Source organism: Lynx canadensis, chromosome D3 (assembly GCF_007474595.2).
Source record: "Lynx canadensis isolate LIC74 chromosome D3, mLynCan4.pri.v2, whole genome shotgun sequence".
In the NCBI taxonomy this organism is placed as follows: Eukaryota; Metazoa; Chordata; class Mammalia; order Carnivora; family Felidae; genus Lynx; species Lynx canadensis.
The window spans coordinates 16,796,829-16,812,986 of NC_044314.2; the positions used below are offsets into that span (position 1 = coordinate 16,796,829).

Below are 16,158 nucleotides of genomic sequence, written 5' to 3' on the forward strand. Positions count from 1 at the left end.
GAGAGCGGACTAAAACCCAGCGAGTCTGTCCTTGCTAGGAGGGACTGCCTTTTGAAATCGCTGTACGGATCCAACCGGGGTTGGGTGAAGTCGCGAGAAGTGAGGTTCATGCTTGCCGCGCGTTGGACATCCATCCCAACTCACTTCTGCCATCCATCCCAACTCAATTCCATCCTCCTTCCTCACCGAGAGAGTCTTGATTTTGTTAAGCGTCCTGCCCCTCCCGCCGCGTGACTCATCGGTAAATCCTAATCAGGGGAGGTCAACCCTAGTGGTCGGATTCCCTTCATCAGTGGCAGGGTTAGATCAAGGCTGTGGCCCCGTTGGTCACTGAGGTGAGGGATTAGAGACCTCCGGGAAAGGATTTATCACTATTAATAATGTGCCGCCTAAAAAAAGATGGCCTCTCTTCTTCCTTTGGAGGTTGTCATGTCTGGATGTGACACCTGGAACTCCAGCAGCCATCCTGTGACCATGAGAGAAGGCAGCTTAAGGACAAAGCCCAACTGCCAGTGGCAGAGTGTCAAGATGGAAAAACCCACATCCTTGGGATCTGTTTGAGTCCCTACATTAAATTGAACTAGACAACCTTGAATCCCACCTCCCTGTGGAGTTCTTGTATGTGAGAAAATAAGTCCTTTTTTCTTCTATGCAAATCTGAATTAAAGGGTTTCTGTTACTAACAGCCAAGGTGTCCCGACTGGCACAATGTTCATTCTCGAAGGTCTACGGTAAAGTCTCTTTTCCCTCTAGAGTCAGGTGGAATCGTTCATTCATCATCCCTTAGTTAGTTTAATGAGTCTGATCACAGGGCAAAGAAAAGCCTGGCCACAGGTAGAACCACCACATGATCCAGCAATCCCACCTCTGCGCCCCCAAAGGAAATGAAATCAGCGTCTCGAAGGGCTATCTACACTCTCATGTTCGCTGTGGCATTACTCACAATTGCCAAGACTGAAATGTCTGTGGTTGGATGAATGGATAAAGAAAACGCAGTGTTTAGAGGCGGTAGAATATGTTTCAGCCTTAGAAAGAAGGAAACCCTATCGCTTGGGATGATGCGGGTGAAACTGGGGGTCCGTAAGCTAAGTGAGATAAGCCAGACGCAGAAAGACACAAACTGCACGGTGTCACTTATAAGTAGGACCCAAAAAAGTTGAACTCAAAGCAGCAGAGTGGAATGGTGGCTGTTAGGGCTCAGGGACAGGGGAAAGGGGAGGCGTTGGTCAAAGGGCACAGCATTCAGTTTGCAGGATGAATACATTCTGGAGATCTAATGCACAGCATGGTGACTGTGGTTAATAATTCTGTATCGGATATTTGAGATTTGCTGAAAGGAGATCTTAACTCTTTGCATCAAAAAAAAAAAAAGAGAGAAAAGGAAAGGTGACACAAAGTCAGGGCTGTATTAACTAGCTTGATTGTGGCAAACATTTCACAATGTGTATGTGTATCAGCATACCATATTGTATACCTTAAATAGACACAATTTTCGTCCGTCCGTTATACCCCCCGAAAGCTGAAACACAAAACAAACAAAAAGGCAAACAGACCAAAAAACGAGGCTCTGGGCTCCCTTCTTCCCGTTTGTTTACCAAGTCCTCCCGTTCCTGAAGGAATGTGCGCGAAAGAGTGCAAATCTACCTCTCTCTCTTTCTCTCTCTCTCTCTCTCTCTCTCTCTCCCTCTCTCTCACACACACAAACACACACACACACATCCACGTACAAAGACAGGTGTGATGCAGTCGGAAGGGGCTTTTCCATGCTAATAGGTATTTGGAAAGGATCACATCTTAGGTTTACTTTTAGCGACTAAAGATAACATCCAACCCACAAAACATCATGTCTATTTCAGTCCCTTGTTTTCAAAGATGAAGGATATATAGGTCGGGCCACAGAGAAAGTATACTGTCTAGAAGTCTTCCGGTCGTGTCAGTGTCACGGCCCACTAACTCCATCCTGAAATCCAATCCTGTCATAGTCTGACACGGCAAATACTGCCTACCCAACATCCTCCCTCTTCTTTTCTTTATTAGTATGAAGGGGAATGTGGCTGTTGGGGGGGGGGGTGTGGGAAGGGCGGGTGGTAGCAATGTCCCCAGCTGGAAAAACTACATTTCTCAGCCTCCTTTGTGGCTGAAACTGGCCAGTTCTCACTCAAAGACAAAGGCTGAAGATTTCAAATAGCAGGGCGGGCGTGTTTTGTGCCCGAATATCATGGCCCCTGCAGAAGTGTGGAAAGGTAACATCCGTTCCCCCAAGGAGTGAGAGCGTAGTCGTATCCAGAGAGCGTAGTCCTATCCAGAGTCCTATCCAGAGTCCTCCGGGATGGACTCTCCCGGGTCTCTGGAGACAGAGCTGGGGGAGAGCCACCAGAATGTTCTCTGGTGGAGGAGTGAGGCAAGAGCAGGGCATGATTACTGCAGCTGAGTGGAAGGACCAAGAACATTCTCATTCTCACCTTGGAGACTGTCTCAATCCACCCGTGGTTAGAGCCACCTCTGTTGGTATATGTTCTGTAAATTATGTGGGCTGGGGAGAGCGGAAGGAAAGCCAGAGGGGAAACGGAGAGATGTTTCTGTGTTTTATCTGGGTCTAATTAAGGAAGTGATTAATTGGAAAACACAAGGCCCCAAGAGGCAAAGGTGAGAGCCCTTTCCGTGATGACCATGGTGCTTCTGCTTTGGGAATGGCAATCGTTTGTCACCGTGGGTTTCCCTTGAAGAAGCTCTTTCACGGTGTCTGAATGAAGCGGCCTTTGGTCGAGGCGATAAATAACGTAAATTCCACAATTTACTTCAATGACTGCCTCCTCATCTGAGCTGGGTTAAAATGCTTTGCGATGAGCAAGTAGCCCCAGGGGGAACTGAAAGGTGGGCATTGCGGGGCTGGAAATTGTACTGCACAGCTTGAAATGCCTGCTTGGTGTGTTACCGAACCTCTGATGGCAAGCAAAGACTGCCAAATTACCCTGAGCAATCTACCCTGTACCACTTAAAAAAAAAAAAAAAAAAAAAGACTGTGTTTCCAAAAGAACGAATTTGAAGGAGATTATTGCTTTCTTCCCTTCTGGATTCTTCCTTCTATTTATCCTGCTTGGCCGCAAGGGCTTCTAAATATTGTCACCTCTTAAAAGCGATCTTCTCTTCTTGCTCTATGCACACACACCTGGTCTGTGTGCGGTAGAAAACAGCCACCAGGCTCCTGTGTCCCTAGAGTCTCCCGGATGGATGTTAACTGTTCTCTAAAAGAGGATGGGCAGAAATCAAAGAGGGAATTCTTTTTTTTTTTTTGAGAAAAAAAGGAGAGGGGGGACATGTTATCTGTCTCTGACCATATAGTGTGAACCCCCGCTCCTTTCTTTGATAGCGTCCCATGGTTTTAGTCCCGTTTTCCCAAGCTAGAAGCCTCAAAACTACATTTCCCAGTTTCCCTTGCGGCTCAATCCAGACACGTGATCTGGGGTCCACCAATCAGACACAGACGTTCAACACTCGACTGTGGAAGTCAGCCAAAAAGCTTTGAAGGAGCTTTCCGAGGGGGCACCTATCACTTCAGGCACAAGGGGCGGCAGAGCCAGTGGAAGAGAGTGCCCGCTCAGGCAGTTCTGCAGAATGCTTTAGGGCTAGCGGGGCATGCGCGCGAACCACCTCATCGCCCGGGGCAGGGGCGTGGCTTTGATCCTGGACGCTGCTGGTTTAGCCTTAAGCCCGTTTCTCCGTCTTCCCTGCCTAGTATGTTCTCCGAAAATTTCCTTTCCTACTAAGAGGAACCGGGGAGGATGTTATTTGCAGCTAAAACTTAACCCTACCCAGCGGGGAACACACTATGATATGTGATAGGACTGCGCTTGCAGAGGAGGGTTCAAGAAAGCTCTTCTGGAGGCGCCCGGGTGGCTCATTCTGTTAAGTGACTCTTGATTTGATTTTGGCTCAGGTCATGGTCTCATGGTTCATGGGAGGGAGCCCCCAGTCGGGCTCCGCGCTAATGGCATAGAGCCTGCTTGGGAGACTCTCTCCCTCTCTCTCTCTCTCTCTGCTCCTCTCTCCTGCTCTCTCTCTCTCTCTCCCCCTCAAAATAAATAAATAAACTTGAAGAAGAAGAAAAAGAAGAAGGAGGAGGAGGAGGAGGAGGAGAAAGCTTTTCTAGTAGGGAAAAGTGTATCTCTTAAATAAACGGATCCTAATGCTAACTTGCCTTGGTACAGAGGAGCCCTGCAAGGGTCAGGAGATTTGAGGGAGCTGTTCTTGTGTCTTGGAACACATAGAGAAAAAATAATTGCAGCCCAAACACAGGACCACATCTACTTTCACGACACAAGCAAAGAAGGGACAGTCTAGACGGAGTGGTTCCAGGAGTATAGCCTTTCTCTCCCTGCCTGAAAGGTCACCGTTAGAGAAAGCTCCCCCTAGGTCTGGAACACTGTTTCCATCTTCACGAGTGTCCTGTCGGAGGGCGAGTCCTTGTGATCGGGCTTACCCCTTGATCAACAGCTGCATGGCAGACTTTAGCTGACCCAGTTCTTGGGAAAGACACCAGAAAAGCCTCAGGAAGAGGAAGGTGGCCGGATGTTGACAACACATTGCACGTAGCTCCCCAGATCTGGCTCTGTTGTAAGTTGTGAGTCAACACGGTTTTAAAAGAAATTAGAACGAAAACATCGCATCTTACATGGTTCTTTGACAATCAAAACAAGAGCGAGACAAACCTCTCTCCTGTTTCAAATGTGATTTCCCTAAATGAAGGAAATCTAAACATATGGCACAAAGCTTTAAAATCTGTTCATGTGTGAATGTCATGATAAATTTGGAACCGGTGAGTGTTACCAACCACCAGGCCGTGTCCTCTGGAAATGGAAGGGAATCTCCCGAATTCATCTTCTCCTCTTGCTGTGGAGCTGGCTAAATCTGTCGGTGGTGACCACTTTCCTCCCAGATTGGCCATGAAGTTTTGAGGAAAGAGCCCTATTTGCTACGCTTAAGTATACTGAAGGGGAGGTTAAAAACGAGACGATGTGGGCAAAGTTGAATGCTGCAGAAAATCTGGTGCCTTTGGATGTTTGAATCCTACTTCCATCTACTATGTGACCTTGGCTGAGTCACTGGACCTCTCTAATGCTGTTTCCTCATCTATTACATGAGAATGCTCCTTCTCAGCTTATAAAACTGTTATGAGGAGAATATTGATAACATTGGCCAAATACGCAGTCATGGTAAAGGCTGAAGAAATGGGAATTATTAAGTGACAAACAGGCCTCTACCTTCAGCCTAACCCATGTAATGGCAAGGATAAGGGAATATGAGCTTCTAGTTGAAGCCTCTAGAAAGGTTATAAGCCAACTACAAGGATGCAGTAAGCGGCCTTCGGAGGGGAGAGTTAAAAATGCAGCCTGCCTTCATCAGTGAGCACACAAGTTCATTATCAAATTGTTCATTAATCTCTGCCACAGCTTTTCATTTGGAATTGAAATAAGAGCACGACCGGCCCTTTGGACATCGTGCTTACGTTTTTATTGTGAGTGCTAACAGGCTGGGGGCTAGACGCTAATGGACAAATAGCCCAGATGTAAAGAGCGTTCACTGGAAGACTCTTAATGGACAATTAATTATGCACAGCAAACAAGTTCAGAGCAGAAGATGCCACTCGAAAATTGTGAATTTAGTCCAGGTTGAAAGATACAGGAATGGGTAAGTGTTTTGCACACAGGAAATCTGGTTGGCGATCCAGTGGAATTGATGCGTGTAGAACACAGTCTCTTAAGGGTTTTGCTTTGCTTCTTTGAGAGAGGCTGTTGTTGTCTGTCAGTTCATCTGGGGGTCCCTTCCGTCACGTTGAGAATCTGGAGCAGAGAGTCCACCAGCTTGAAAAATACGAGAAAGAGTTAAGCAAACATCGCTCGTGATACTCAAGTTCTAATGCTAGAAGCAAACGCATTCCCAACAAACAAACCATCAGCGTCACTCGGGAGCTTCGTAGAAAAGCAACTTCCTAGGCCTACGCCAGATCTACTGAATTGGAAACTCAGGGTGGAGCCCAGCGATCCGGGCTTTCCGAAATCCTCCAAATGATGCTGAGTACATTCACGCTGGAGAACCACAGCCGTCCCCCCCCAAGAGAGAGAAACTCACTTCCTCTTTTTCTGGAGCCCCCTACCTCTTTCGGCTCTTTTTAATTTTGAAATACGTCTTTGTTCCCGTAGAGCACCCTCTATATGCTGAGATGAGAAAACGCTTTTCAAAAAGAGCTTATTACACTTGCCAAGATTCTCAGACAGTTCAGGCTCCCCAATGGTTAGACCAGCCATTTGTTTCTAGTAAAGGAATTACTGATATTCTCAGACCAGTTATTACCTGCTCTGTGGCTCAACTGTTTTGACCAGGTGCTAATGAGGCCAGGGCCTGGGGTTCAATTCCCACACCGACCAATTAGTTTTGCTCTTCTCCACAAGCCCAGGCTGCACTATTAAGGGTTCGCCAGCCTGCCTGACGATGCTACCATCCATCTCGCAATATGAGCCACGGGTCATAAAAGGGGCCAGGGGAGGGTGAGGGGAAGAATCCAGGAATCCCCTGCATTGGCTCAAAATATTGAATCTGAGCTGTCTGGCTCAAGGGAATGGAAGTAAAGCTACAAGGAAAAGAGGAATTAGTAACCTAGGAAGATCAACGCCTGGAGGCGGGGGGGGGGGGGTGTCCGTTATTGGGGCGGGAGGAGCTCTCTTGGAGGTGGGGGGTAACTTCACTCTGCTGCCTCAGAGCAACTGTCGGGGCAATCGGAGAATTTTTAGTTATTCTTCAGGACATGTTGCTGCCTCTCCTGTATCTGGAACTTCCCTTGGAGCGTTTCACATATTACAAAATAAAACCTTTCAATTCTCTATGTTGATTTGATGGGGCAGTGGGAGTCATCCCTTAAAAGTGAGGGCAGACTTGCCTTCAAAAAGTTTCCTTCCTTGGGGCGCCTGGGTGGCTCAGTCGGTTAAGCATCCGACTTCAGCTCAGGTCACGATCTCGCGGTCCGCGAGTTCGAGCCCCGCGTCGGGCTCTGGGCTGATGGCTCAGAGCCTGGAACCTACTTCCGATTCTGTGTCTCCCTCTCTCTCTGCCCCTCCCCCGTTCAGCTGTGTCTCTCTCTGTCTCAAAAAATGAATAAACGTTAAAAAAAATTAAAAAAAAAAAAAGTTTCCTTCCTTTCTGTAACACCCTCTGCAATGCACTCACAGGCCCTTTCAGGTCCACCAAAGAAGAGAAAAAAACTAAGGCTGCAGAGAACATTGCTGTAGGTCCGGCAACCCACAGGCCAGCTTCAACCTTCATTGAAACTCAAGACATTCCACAGACACATCCAGGGCTATGGATCAGGCCCTCGGGCTGACCTGAACATTGCTTCGTGTGCTAGAAACCATAGGGTAAATGTTCCATTATTTTTTTTTGAGATAAGGTACAGTTAAAAGATTAAGGTTGGGGCACCTGGGTGGCTCCGTCGGTTAAGCGTCCAACTTCGGCTCAGGTCATGATCGCTCGGTTCATGAGTTCGAGCCTCAGGTTGGGCTCTGTGCTGACAGCTCAGAGCCTGGAGCCTGCTTCGGATTCTGGGTCTCCCTCTCTCTCTGCCCTTCCCCCATTTTCTCTCTCTCTCTCAAGAATAAATAAACATTAAAAAAAAAATATTAAGCTTAACCTTGAAAATGATTGGCCATAGTTACTAATAAAGTTCTGGAGCTTATTTGCCAGGATAGAGTGGTCTAGATTCAGTGCACATTTACATAAATCTTTTCTGAACTAAGTAAATAACTTTGTCACCAAAACATAGGAAGATGCTCAGAGTTTCTGACTACAGCTCTGGGAGACTTGGCAAGAGGACTTGATGCTTTATTACCGAAATGGGTGAGGAGAGCATATGTGGATAGAATTTAATTTTAAGAAAAGTCCTTCAGTCCCTGAAAATTCCGGCTGCTACCTTCTGGCAATGGTTGGCTAAGTTATTAAACCTCTTTCTAACACTGAGTGATGTATGGATTTCTAATAGATCTGTTCTCGTGGTACTCCCTCTTTGTGAATAAGATAACTGTAAGGTGTTTTCAATTTGCACATCCACATTCTTTCACGAAGATGGAATTTCCAAAGCAAGGAGGGTAACAGACTCTTTTGGTCTAGGCAACAACGACTCCAGCCATTGACTTTTTTCATATCGCTGGGAAATGTATCCAAAAGAATGGTACCCACGTGTGCAATAGTTAATTATTCAACCTAAGGTGGAATGAAATGGAATGGGCTTTCTAAACTTGTAAAGAAGACCAAAACATAAAAAGATGTAGTAGAAAAGCGAGGCCTGATTATAAAAAAGATGATTTTTCCCCCTCCGGTCACATGAATGCTGATAAACATTGTCCCCCCGAAACACTCACTGTCTGTGACTGCCCACTCAACCCACCCTGTACTACGACCACTCAGAGATCTCTCTAGACCTATTCTTTCATAATTGGCTTCGCTGCTTACAGAATGTTCTTCTGAATATGGCAGGAAAATTTTGATCTTTAAGGACAGAGCTGAATTTTTGTTGAAAACCCTCCAAAGTTATGCAGGGCCGGGTTTGGAGGAATAAAGCAACTCAAAGGGATGTTTGTTCAAAATGAATGTTTCGTTCAAAAATGAATGAGCCGGGGGGCCCCTGGGTGGCTCTGTAGGTGAAGCGTCCGACTTCGGCTCAGGTCACGATCTCGCGGTTCGTGGGTTCGAGCCCCGCGTCGGGCTGTGTGCTGACAGCTCGGAGCCTGGAGCCTGCTTCGGATTCTGTGTCTCCCTCTCTCTCTCTGCCCCTCCCCCACTCATGCTCTGTCTCTCTCTCTCTCTCTCTCTCTCAAAAATAAATAAACATTAAAATCAAATTAAAACAAAATGCATGAGCTATGAGTGTACGTCCATTTCAGCGTCTGTGAAATTGCTTTGGAGGGTTTTGTGATGGCAATTGTCATTAGTCTTCAAAGGAGAAGGCACTGCTGTTGGGACATCCAGCCACAGGAAGTCCATAAAGTCAGCTGACCAAGAAAAGGCCTCAGCCAGGGGCTGAGAAGTCAGTCACAAAGCCCCCCAAGCCCTCGGGGCCATGTCACCCCCCCAACAAAGAAGGGAGCCGGTCGTGACACCTAGACCGCAGATGTGAGCGAGAGCATCACTCAGGACTTTGTGCAAAGTTGCTACTTATTTCTGTATCCGTTGATTTAATCCAGATTTTCTTTGTGAATGAAGGCTACTAGAGTCTTCCTCCCGAGGTCCTTCACGCTACTTCTGTAGCCTGCATCCTTCATATTTGAGGTCAGCGAGAACCAGCCGGTCCCCAGGAGACGTCTCACATGGTAGCATACCGTCCAAGGGACACAGCGCCAGCCCCTGCCCTGCTCTCGCCGCTGAAGAGCTATGTGCCTACTCTCTGTTTCCTCACCTTTAAAATGGAGAGAACAGTAGGATTTTCTCGAATCTTCCTCCGAAGGCTGCTGTGAGCATTCACAGAGAAAATGCGGGCAAACTGCTCGGGCCAGTACTTAGTTTAAGGTACAAGTTGCCCATCACTAGGATTGCAAGAATTTCAGTTTTATTATTTTTGCCGTTTATATAAATTTCACGGACACTTCTTCAAGGGTGATGACAATCACCTCATTTGCCGTTGCCTTGCTTCCTCTCTTTACAGCTTCTTCTCCTTTCCATCCCATTTCCTGTCTTTGTATCTAAGCAACGCCAATTTGGTATGATTGTTTTCACTTCCCTTCTACAAGAGTGCCACTTTGCGTAAAAGGTCGCAAACCAGAATGCTCTCTTCTAAAAGCCTGCGTGAAGCGCCCCTCCCACTAGTGCTCACCCAAAACAAACATACGAATTGACTCAAATAATTTCTGGCCTCACCATCAAAATATTCTGGGAGGGCCCGGCGGGCTGAAAAAACAAATCTCATCAGGGCACAATCGCTATTAAACACAGTAATTAATAAAACTCCTAAACTGGAGTATGGAACCAATACCCTTCTGAGATGCAAGGAGGAAACATCGCCTATTCTGGTGGAAAGAACACAGAAGTGTCTGCTCGTTTCTCAGCGTGTATGGATGTCTGCCTAATTAAGTGGCTGCGAAGGCCTGCATCTAAACAATTTTATTCTTCTCTGCTCACACCTAACTCCTTCTGACTCTCCCCAAACACCCCCACCCCACCCCACTTCCCCAGCACATTGTACCTTTACGTTTTGAACCTACAACTTTAAAGGCGCTGCCATCCTGGGGATCCCAAGGGGACTGGCGGATGGCCAGGAGCTCCCTTTGAGGTGGCTGATAGCTTCCGGTCCCCTTTCCTTCCATGAGGCTGAGCAAGTTCCTTGCAGCTTCTTCCCAAAGAATATACTGCAGCTGCTGCTTCAGACTCCCCCCTTCATAAACATACGGGGACTCTCTCGTGCTCTTTTTCCCCATCAGGTGCCCTGTAAAAAGAAACACAAAAACAGAATGCCACCGACTGAGCCCAGGGGAACGAAGAAACCAGAAATTTCAAAGGACCCCCCCTTTAGGTTTGTACTGCTTCCTCCTAGGTGCAGAATAAACAGCATTTTATTACCAGAAGTTAGTTCTGGCAAACGTCTGGCGTCTTCTGTTCCCTGTTCGAAATGTGCGATCAGCTGGACAAAATTTAAAACTGCAACTCAGGGGACCTTGGTTTGGTCCCAGCACCTCGGCTAACCGGCTAGGTCGCCTCTGCCAAGTTACTGAGCATCCCCGGGGCTCAATTTCCTCAGCTATCGAATGAACAGGTGGGACTAGACGAGGCCTGAGGAACCTTCCATATCTAAAGTGCCACTGCCGATTCTGTGTGCACCGACTCCTGTTCCCACCCGCGTGACGGAGGTTCAACATCTTCCTCAGTCAGTTGTGGACTGCTACCGAAAAGAAAAGCCTTGATGCTTTCTCTCATGTGATGAAACAAGATGTTGCTCTCCTCTTATCTCTAACACAACTGCACCAAAGGAAGTTTTCATTTCAACTTTCTTAGAATTTGGGCTGAGATTGAATCCAAGAAAGGTGGCTCAGAAATTCTCATTTGTTGGGTATGTGATGAAAAAAAGGATTCGAAACAGGTTCCGAGCAACACGGAGCAGCCCCGTACGTGCAGATTTTTCTCTGGGATGTCTACAAGACTCCGTGAAAGTCTACCGATGGCTCCAGGGATGCGTTCCCGCCACATAAATGAATAAAGGTTGCTGTGCAGGAGGCCAGGCCACTAAAAACGTGGCAATTCATGTAGGCAAGTGGGGATAGCCATAGCGTCAGATGTGGGTATGGAATCCAAGGTCTGCTCTGCTTGCTAACACCTTAGCCCCGTGCTAATAATACTCACATTATCTGACTTTCGTCAGTGCTCCCCTACCCCCATCTCTCTGCAGTGGGAACTTATCGGACTCTCAAACTCCTGAGACTAGGAGACCAACGATGCCTTTGACTGAAAGGTCGCAAGGAAAGCTCTTTGCGGTTCCGATGCTGCCCGGCCTTAGAAGCATTTAAGGTAAACGGCGTGGGAATAATATGTAACAGACCCCGGTCAGTGAACCTGAGGAGAGCTCTGTCCGCCAACAGCGACGGCCTTGCTGTGACTTTACGGCAGGTGGGTGTTTACAGGACGTTTCGCTCGATCTACCCCACAATAAGTTGGACGAAAACGAGACTTGTCAAAGGTCACCCACGCGTAAGCGAAGACCCTAGGATTAAAATCAGCTCACAGTCTAGACTCTACCACATGACTCTGCTTCGAAGCGTCTTTGAACTTCCTGAAAATACAAGGCAGGAAGAAATCAGTCTGGGGTCTGGAGAGAAGGGTAGGGCCTACAAAAGGCTGATGTTAGAACGAGGAACCGGGGATCATATATCGGTCGATCGTGACTCCTTAGGTGACTCGGAGACGTTAATTCGGTGGGTATCGGGGAGCCTCCACAAGGGGTTTTACTGAACTGCCGTCTGAACACTTGCCAACCCACTTAGGACATGCCACCCCACACAGTTGGGACGTGCTCCCGACCGAACGAGTGGAATCCTGAAGGCCTGGCACCTCACTTATCTGCTTGGTCACTGGCGGGGGGGGGAGGGGGCCCGGGTAGCCACGAAATAACCTTGCTCTTAGCCCTAACAGTGATTACGGGGCACAACTGCTCAGGAAGCAGCGAAGCATTTGGCTTTATTTATATGGAGGAAATTGAATCACGATAATGGGAAGGCAGGATTAGAACCTGAGGCTCCAGTGATGACCTCGGTCCCTCTTGCTCTCCCTCATTGCTCTCATCAGGATGCTAGACCTGAGAAAGGTGTGACTGCCAATGAAGCGGGGGGTGGGGGAGGGCAACGGAGATGTTTTTACAAATAGGAACTACATTGTTGTCATGCCCGAATAATTTGGTGGACTGTTCTGAAACGGGAAATTAAAGCAATCCTCCCTTCTGTGGCTGATTGAACATAGGACCTTGTGACAGTGTGCATATTTGCACGTTTGGTGGGTGGTGTTCAGACTCCTACCCCCAGATCCACGGTCTGCTTAGGAGGACTGGAAGTGCACCATCCACAACGTCCCAGGGAAGCACACACTCCTTGGGTCCTATTTCACTTTGGAGCTGGCAACTACCAACGAAATAACCGTCTCCATGGCAACGTGGATATGGATGACCCGTCCACCTCTATTTCTCCCATCACCGTTTGTTACGTGTCCATATCATAGTAATAGAGACCTCAGCATAGACAAAAGACAGGCCCTTGAAAACAATAAAACCTTGCCCAGAAGTAAAAAACAACAACAACAACAAAAAAACCCAACTTTTGTTCCTTATAATCGCTTAAAAATACCACTAAAATAGCAGGTTTGAAACATAAAGCAATTTTCCTGAGCTCCAAATTTGACGATCACCTCAACTTAGGAAAATATCCATTAAGACATAAAGTGTTGAGCACTTCTAAGGGCTGGGTTTTTTCTGGAGTGATCCTTAAACTATATCTCACAGTTTCTGGGGCAGCCCTACAATGGAAAGGCACCTGCAGCTGAACCCCGGTGTTTCCGAATGCAGCCTGCCAGGACACGCTTGGGCATCAAAGTGAGAGCCACTGCCAGGAGCATTTCATGGGAGCGGAGGGGAGAGTTACCAGCGTCGGTGTGGACCTCTATTTTCATCGCACAAACAAAACATTTCCATAAACATCAAGCCACATAAGAATTTAAGTTTTCCATCTGCTAACTTGCTTTCCGTTGCCACACCATGCCTGTCTCAGCTGCAAGAAGCAATTCCCTTAACAAACCTGCAAATTGGTGCTGACAGCTTCCTCATGGACAGCAATATGTAGCTTTCGTTTGATATAATTAACATGAAACTGCAAGTCTTCAGGGATTGAGGAGGACAGACATTTACTTATGGTAGTGGAGGGCTAAATTTAAAACCTAACAACACCATTCATGCTTATGAGTGCTCAGATTCCCACGGAGAGCATGTCTGTCCAAAGCAAACTTTCTCTCAATCACAATGTTATTTTAGACCCAACTGTGATTTTCTACTTCACCTCCCTCTGTCTCTTGTTCTAATCAGCTCTGGCGCAGCCAGCCAAGAGAGAAAAAGAGTGCATTCGAGAACAAATAGGAAAATAAGAAAATTTGGGGTGGCCGCTGGTCAGTATGTTCTAGGAAAGTTCAAGCACCACCAGGAAGGAAGGGTGTTTAAATGCCAGACACCCTAAGTCCCGGGGGGTGGGGGGACAGATGTGCTGTGGGACTACAGCTGTGGAGGTTGGCTTGCATCAGAAACGACCTGACTCTAGCTTCCCAAATAACTCTCTTGTTCTGCTTTTAGCCTGCAAGGGTTACCTAATAATAAGCCTTTTTTTTAGTACAAAAATATGGAGGAGCAAAAGGAGATTGGAAATCTGAGAGCGCACTGGCTGATGGCTGGACTGGACGGTGGCCACTCCCTCTAAATTCCCAGAAGCCCCTTTCAAGTATCAATTCTAAGCTTGGCTTCTGTAATGCCTTGCAAATATCCTTCTCTCTTCAAGGGTAGGGGTTTTTCACCTTCACCCATCCCGGCCTCTCCCCTCCACGCCTGCTGGGTTCCGGGTGTCCCTCTGAGATCACAAACACCTTCACCTCGGGGCTGCCCAAACTTGGCAGACAGTTCCTGTAGCCACGATGAAAACGAACTACCCCGTTGCACATCCCCCACCCCCACCCCCCGCCGAGTTCTGGATTTCTCTGCCGGCACACCCAGCCCTGGAGCTGAGGGCGTGACAGTTCCAGCCTCACCTCTTCCCAGAAATCCGTCCTGGTCCTCACACCATCTGTGAACCGCCCGATACTTGGATTAGCAAGTGTCTTTCCAACACACCCTCCCACACTCTGAGTAGATGGCTAGAGAACTAGGGAAACACACACACCACCACCGCCACCCCTTAAACCTCTTCGGGATGGACCAGCTTCCCGGGAAGTGTTGGGGCTGTCGGAGGTGGCCCTATGGGGAGGTGTCTGAGGAAGCTGGACGCTACGTATTGGCCAGACGGAGCCTGTGGTTGGCGCGGCGGAGACCCCCGGGGCGACGCTGGGCCAGCGCGAGGCTGCGGGATCGCTACCCTCCGGCCGGTTGCGGGGAAAGCTGTGAGTGCGCGCCCCGCCGCCCGCCCCCCGGACGTCGCCGGCCCCACCGCCGCGCCCGGTCCTCGCCGCCGGGGTTCGGGACCGGGACAGCGCACCTCCTGGCCCGGACCCGGAGGCCGGGACGAGTGGGCAGCGGGAAGGAGGAAGGAGCTAGGGGGCAGGGCGAGGTGGCAGGTCTGGGGAGGCGGAGGACAGCGGGGTCTCGGGGGACGGAGAGGCCGGGATCGGCGCCGGGAGCGGGCGCCGCGAGCCTTCGAGAAGGGAGGGAGGGAGGGCCGGCCAAAAGGGCAGAGGAGAGGAAGCGGCCGCCGCGACAGGAGGACCGAGGGAACTGGAGAGAGCCACGGACACGCGGCGGCGTTCCAGCCCCGCGCGCTGAGCAGCCAGGGACCCCAGGACGCGCTCCCACACCTGTGGCTTCGCTCGGCTCCGGCGCGCAGCCCGCGTCCCGCTCCCGGCGGCCGGGGTCCCCAGGGCCCCGGGACGCGCTCGGGGACCCGGCTCCCCACGTCGTTCAAGGACAGGCTGCGACGGCGCGGGTCAAAGGAGGCGTGGGGTCGGCGCGGAGGGAAGGCTGGGCTGTTGGGGCGCCGCGCGCCGACCCGGGTCCCCGCGGGGGAGCGGGAACAGAGCGGGAAAGGACCACCCGCCCGGCCTGAGGCCGCTCGGGGACGTCTTCCCGGGACGCGGAAGGCGGTAGGGGGCGGGAGGGGGGTGCCGGGCTGGAAAGGTCGGGGCAGACCCTCCCCCCCCCCCCCCGCCGCCCAAAGCCGGCGCCCCAGAAACGCCGAGGGCTTGGGGAGACGGGGCCCGGGCGGCCGCGGTCCCGCCGAGGGCTGCGGCGCGCGGGACACTCACCCACGGCCCAGTGGTTGCCGCGCGGGTACATCTTGTCCAGCGCGGTGCCCGTGCCCGCCGGCAGCGGGGCGGCGGGGCCCCGGGGCGCCTGGCAGAGGACCAGCGCCAGCAGGACGAGGGGGAGCTGGCGGCGGCGCATGGTGCGGGCGGGGAGGCTGGAGTGCGCGCTCGGCACGGAGCGGCGGCCGAGGACCCGGACTCGCAGAGCGTCGCCGCCGCCGCCGCCGCCGCCAGGCCCCGACTTTATACGGCGGCGCGGGCGGGGGCGGGGCGGGGGGCTCCCGCGCCGCGGCCCCGAGCGCTCTGACGTCTCCGCGCGGCGAGCCGAGCCGGGGCGGTGGGGGCAGCCGTCTCCAGGGACCATCCGTCTTCCCGCCGAGGGGGAGGGCAAGGCTGTGTCCGCCCTGCCCCTCGCCGCCTCCCCCCGCGCCCCGACCCGGAGTCGCGTCCGCCCGGCCCACGCGGGATTCATTCTGCCCACCCTCGACGCCTCCGCTCCGACACGATTTCCCGAACTCCTCCCCGGCGCCACCGGGGGGTGGGGGTGGGGAGGGGTCTGCCGTGTTAGCTGCCTTCGGATCCTGCGAGGGGGGAGCCGCGACCCCAGGCCGGATCGCAGGGGCGGGGCGGGGAGGAGGGGGTAAG

At 50.7% G+C, this 16,158-nt stretch overlaps 1 protein-coding gene across 3 annotated transcripts; it reads right to left on the reverse strand.

The window, feature by feature from the left end:
- Positions 1-5,488: 5,488 nt before the first annotated feature.
- LOC115528525 (gastrin releasing peptide) lies at positions 5,489-15,652 on the reverse strand. Of its 3 annotated transcripts, none has more exons than XM_030336710.1 (3): positions 15,514-15,652; positions 10,245-10,465; positions 5,489-5,861 (listed from the first exon to the last, which is right to left on the reverse strand). In XM_030336710.1, exons 1-3 carry the CDS (start codon positions 15,650-15,652, stop codon positions 5,808-5,810), a joined length of 414 nt encoding a protein of 137 aa, XP_030192570.1. In that variant the 3' UTR covers positions 5,489-5,807. The 3 variants fall into 3 exon arrangements, with proteins under 3 accessions (XP_030192570.1, XP_030192571.1, XP_030192569.1); XM_030336711.1 differs by having other exon boundaries at positions 5,489-5,840; positions 10,226-10,465; XM_030336709.1 differs by having other exon boundaries at positions 10,226-10,465.
- Between the last annotated feature and the right edge of the window lie 506 nt (positions 15,653-16,158).